Source organism: Calidris pugnax, unplaced genomic scaffold (assembly GCF_001431845.1).
Source record: "Calidris pugnax isolate Ruff unplaced genomic scaffold, ASM143184v1 scaffold378, whole genome shotgun sequence".
In the NCBI taxonomy this organism is placed as follows: domain Eukaryota; kingdom Metazoa; phylum Chordata; class Aves; order Charadriiformes; family Scolopacidae; genus Calidris; species Calidris pugnax.
In genome coordinates, this window is record NW_015091227.1 from 32621 (window position 1) to 38132 (window position 5512).

The window sequence follows — 5512 nt, forward strand, 5'->3', positions numbered from 1 at the left end:
CTAGGTTGGAAGGGACCTTAAAGATCATCTTGTCCAACCATCAACCTGACTGACAAAAATAGACACCCACACAACAAACAAGGAGCATCATCACTAAACCAGACCTCCCAGCACTACATCAACCCGGCTTTTGAACACCTCCAGGGATGGGGCCTCCACCACCTCCCTGGGCAGCCCATTCCAATGGCTGATGACCCTAAGTCCTTTTTCCCCAGGGCTGTTCTTCATCCCTCCACGCAGAGGGACAGAGGCACTGGCAGCCCAGTTGACACCAGTACCAGCTGGAAAAACACCTTTCCTGGGGGCCTGGGAGATGGGGGTGTCACCGTACCCGACTGGGCCAGGCGGTCCTTGGCGTTGTGGCACTGGATCTGGTCAATCCTGTTGCAGAGCGACGTGACTTTGGTGTGCAACCACTCCAGCTCGTAGGTGGAACCGTCCATCTGAAAGCAAAAGGAGAAAGTTGGCCCCTGAGACACCCAACGCCCTTCAGCACAATCACAAAATCACATGGGGATGGAAGGAAGCTCTGGAGATCATCTAGTCCAACCCCCTGCCAGAGCAGGGCCACCCAGAGCAGGTCCCACAGGAACGTGTCCAGGTGGATGTTTGAGTGTCTCCAGAGAAGGAGACTCCACCACCTCCCTGGGCAGCCTCTGCCAGGGCTCTGCCACGCTCACAGTGAAGAAGTTCCTCCTCATGTTGAGGTGGAACTTCTTATGGTCAAGTTTGTGCCCATTTCCTCTTGGCCTGTCCCTGGGCACCACCGAAAAAAGACCAGCCCCATCCTCCTGACACCCACCCTTGAAGGTGTTGATCAGATCCCCCCTCAGCCTTCTCTTCTCCAGACTAAAAAGACCCAAGTCCCTCAGCCTTTCCTCCTAAGGGAGATGCTCCAGGCCCCTCATCATCAGCACAACTGCCCACAGGCCCCAGCACACCCCAAACCACATCTACCCAGCAGAAGGCAATAGTGCTACAACCTGTTTGCCTCTTAACCCCTGAACTGGGGGAAATGGGAGGTCTGGAACTCAATTTGAGGGGGCTGACACACAGAGTCCCCCACTAAATTGCTAACTCCTGGTTTGGCTCCTCCTTATCTCACCACCATGCTCCACAGAACACGTTTGCACATCTTATTTCCACAGTATCCACACCAAATCTCTCTGTATTTTTAGATGTCCCATCATCTGGGAAAGGAAACACCAACATCAGGTTCTTCTAAAAGCCAGACCCTGCATCAGCTGCCAAACCGTAGAGGACAAAAAAAAGGAAAAATGCAATTTTTTTTAGTCTGTTACCTGTTGAATCCTGTCGAGCGCCTCGATAACGCAGATGTAATCCAGGTAGACCAGCCCCGCCACCTCCCAGTCCTGGATGAGGGCGCTGCGCTCCGGAGGGGCCAGATCCTCCAGGAATCCTTTCAGGTACTTGTAGTTCTCGTTAATAATGGCATCTGAAGAGAAAAAAGCACATTAAGAAACGGAGCAAAAGGGTTTCCTACCGGTCAGGAACATGGATTGAGAGAGAAAAAGCAACGAATGGACTGTACTCTGGGTGAGTTTCACTGAATTTCACTGAATTTTAGAGTTGGAAGGGACCATCGAGATCATCTAGTCCAACTCCCCTGCTGAAGCAGGACCACCCAGAGCTTGGCAGAGCATGTTCCTCAGGAGCATCCAGGTGGGGCTTGAAGATCTCCAGAGAAGGGGACTCCACACCCTCCCTGGGCAGCCTGTCCCAGGGCTCTGCCACCCTCACCGTGAAGAAGTTTCTCCTCACATTGGAGTGGAACCTCTTCTGGTCCAACTTGTGCCCGTTGCCCCTTGTCCTCTCACTGGGAACCACTGAAAAGAGTCTGGTTCCCTCCTCCTTCAACCCTCCCTTGAGATACTTGTCAGCATTGAGAAGGTCTCCCCTCAGCCTTCTCCTCTCCAGGCTAAAGAGTCCCAGCTCTCTCAGTCTCTCCTCATCAGGGAGATGCTCCAATCCTTGAATCATCTTTGTAGCCCTACGCTGGACTCTTTCCAGCAGTTCCCTGTCCCTCTTGAACTGGGGAGCCCAGAACTGGACGCAGTACTCTAGTTGTGGCCTCACCAGTGCAGAGCAGAGTTTGGTAATTCCTTGGCACCAGCAGCCACGGCCAGAAACACTTACTTGATTTGAGCTACAAAAGGTAAATTTAAGGCCATCCCATTTCCCAGAGCAGAGAGACCCCCGGGATCAGGGCTCCAGAGAAGCCACCGCTACCCTTGCTCCCTGAGGCAGCTCTTGGCACAGCGAGGACATTTCCTCTTGTCCCATGGGCTGTTCCTTGGGAGAAGAGACCGACCCCCCCTGGCTACACCCTCCTTTCAGGGAGTTGGAGAGAGCCAGAAGGTCTCCCCTCAGCCTCCTTTTCTCCAGGCTCAACACCCCCAGCTCCCTCACAAGTTCTCCAGACCCTTCTCCTTGTGCTCCAGACCCCTCACCAGCTCTGTTGCCCTTCTCTGGACACGCTCCAGCCCCTCAAGGTCTTTCCTCTCAGGAGGGGCACAAAACTGGACCCAGCCCTTGAGGTGGGACCTCCCCAGTGCTCGGTCCAGGGGGATGGTCACTGCCCCAGTCCTGCTGGCCACACTGGTCCTGATGCAGGCCAGGATCCATGCTGCTGGATCATATTCAGGCCCTGTTGACCAACACCCCCAGGTCCTTTGGTGCCCTGCAGCTCCCTAGGAGACTCACCTGAGGCTAAGTGCCGGACAACCAGCTTGTGACACTGGTTCCAGTGCCCAGCCTTGAACAAGAAAAGGGCTTCTTTGTGCTTGTCACCCTCCATCCTGGCTCGAACCGCCTTCGCTTCGTGAATCCACTCCGGGGGGACGCAGAGTCTCTGTGTCAGGAAGGTCTCCTTGGCCCAAGACTCGGGGGTCTCGCAGAGGACGCAGTGACGGTTTAGGAGCTCCCTCACGGCCTTCTCCCGGATGCTGGGGGTGGGGAAAAGGGGACATGGTGTTATTCCTACCAGAAATCCTTCATTTCACAGAATCACAGAATCTTCTAGGTTGGAAGGGACCTTAGAGATCATCTTGTCCAACCGTCAACCTGACTGACAAAAACGACCCCCACCTCTCTACACCCTCCTTTCAGGGAGTTGGAGAGAGCAAGAAGGTCTCCCCTCAGCCTCCTCTTCTCCAGGCTGAACACCCCCAGCTCCCTCAGCCTCTCCTCATTAGACTTATTCTCCAGACCCCTCACCATCTTTGTCGCCTTTCTCTGGACCCGCTCCAGCCCCTCAATGTCTTTTTTATGGTAGGGGGCCCAAAACTGGACACAGCCCTCGAGGTGAGGCCTCACCAGTGCCCAGTACAGGGGGACCATCACCTCTCGGGCCCTACTCCCCACACTGTTCCTGACACAGGCCAGGATGCTGGTGGCCTTCTTGGCCACCTGGGCACACTGCTGGCTCCTGTTCAGCCGACAGGCCACCAACACCCCCAGGTCCTTTTCCTCCAGGCAGCTCCAGCCACTCTGCCCCCAGCCTGGAGCGCTGCAGGGGGTTGGTGTGACCCAAAGGCAGGACCTGGCACTTGGCCTTGTTGAACCTCACCCCGTTGGTCTCGGCCCATGGATCCAGCCTGTCCAGATCTCTCTGCAGAGCCTCTCTACCCTCCAGCAGATCAACACTCCCACCCAGCTTGGTGTCGTCTGTGAACTTACTGAGGGTGCACTCGATCCCCTCGTCCAGATCATTGATAAAGATGTTAAAGAGAATTGGCCCCAGTACCCAGCCCTGGGGACACCACTCGTGACTGGACGCCAGCTGGATTTAACTCCATTCCCCACCACTCTCTGGTGAATGGAGTTAAATCCATTTCACACCATCAGAACATACACTTCAAGACCAAAAGCCAGGAGTGGAGGAGGAAGCAGAGAAAACTGGTTTATACTGGTGACAGCAGAGGCACGAGCGTAACAGGCTTAATGCAGGGTATTAAGAAAAGTTCTAAAATCAGATTAATTCCTTCAGTCCTCTCCACTAAGAAACAAGTTATCGCTGGTCTTTTATAACACCTTAAGTGTTGTAAGCTTAAAAGTATTTAGAAGGCCTCTAAAAGTAATATACAGGCTCTATTTGTAGTTATCAGTTGGAAATAAAATACTATTGCAATGTATTTATGGTAACTGTAAACATCAATCACAGAATTGCCCTGGTTGGAAGGGACCTTTTAGATCATCTGGTCCAACCGTAATTAGCAAAAGACATTTTTCCAGACAAGATGGATTATTTACAAGTTCCAGACATTTTTTTGTTAAGTACGCATTTTGCCACAAAGGCAAAAACATGCATTTTGGTGATTCCCACACTTTTGCTGCAAACGGAATCCCAGAATGATCTGGGGTCGGAAGGGACCTCTGGAGGTCATCTAGTCCAAGGAAGTTCCACCATAACATGAGGAGGAACTTCTTTCCTGTGAGGGTGGCAGAGCCCTGGCAGAGGCTGCCCAGGGAGGTGGTGGAGTCTCCTTCTCTGGAGACATTCAACCTCCCCCTGGACACGTTCCTGTGGGACCTGCTCTGGGTGGACCTGCTGTGGCAGGAGGTTGGACTGGGGGTCTCCAGAGGTCCCTTCCAACTCCATGGGATTCTGTGGTTCTGTCAGGAAGAACATGGAGAACCTGGAGGGAGGTCATCCTGCCCCTCTGCTCTGCCCTGGGGAGGCCCCAGCTGGAGCACTGGGACCAGTTCTGGGCTCCCCAGTTCCAGAAGGACAGGGAACTGCTGGAGAGGGGACAGCAGAGGCTGCGAGGATGATGAGGGACTGGAGAATCTCTCTTAACGAGGAGAAGCTGAGGGACTTGGGGCTTTTTAGTCTGGAGAAGAGAAGTCTGAGGGGGGATCTGATCAAGGGTGGGTGTCAGGAGGATGGGGCCAGGCTTTTTCCTGTGGTGCCCAGGGACAGGACAAGAGGAAATGGGCACAAACTGGAACATGAGAAGCTCCACCTAAACATGAGGAGGAACTTCTTTGCTGTGAGGGTGGCAGAGCCCTGGCAGAGGCTGCCCAGGGAGGTGGTGGAGTCTCCTTCTCTGGAGACATTCAAACCCACCTGGACACGTTCCTGTGGGACCTGCTCTGGGTGGGACCTGCTCTGGCAGGGGGTTGGACTGGGGGGTCTCCAGAGGTCCCTGCCAACCCCAGATCATTCTGTGACCACACCTAGAGTGTGATTAAGACTTACATCCTAGACTTCTGTCTTTTTGTGGTAAGCACACATGAAAAGCTTGATGCAGAAATGAAAATCATCTTAAGGCTAGAATTCAGATTTCCAAATTCATAGAATCATGGAATGGATTGGGTTGGAAGGGACCTTAAAGCCCCCCCAGACCCACCCCCTGCCCTGGGCAGGGACACCTCCCACCAGCCCAGGTTGCTCCAAGCCCCCGCCAACCTGCCCTTGAACCCCTCCAGGGATGGGGCAGCCACAGCTTCTCTGGGCAACCTGGGCCAGGCTCTCACCACTCTCACAGCA

General features: G+C 54.0%; 1 protein-coding gene across 3 annotated transcripts in view; it reads right to left on the reverse strand.

The window, feature by feature from the left end:
• The window catches only part of NUP98 (nucleoporin 98kDa), a 65023-nt gene that overhangs the window by 2819 nt on the left and 56692 nt on the right, over positions 1–5512 (reverse strand). For all 3 annotated transcript variants that reach the window (XM_014959875.1, XM_014959879.1, XM_014959876.1), the window contains exons 30-32: positions 2725–2966; positions 1302–1456; positions 332–443 (exon numbers count right to left, since the gene is read on the reverse strand). In XM_014959875.1, coding sequence (XP_014815361.1) covers positions 332–443; positions 1302–1456; positions 2725–2966 — 509 coding nt within the window. The remainder of the gene's footprint in view (positions 1–331; positions 444–1301; positions 1457–2724; positions 2967–5512) is intronic.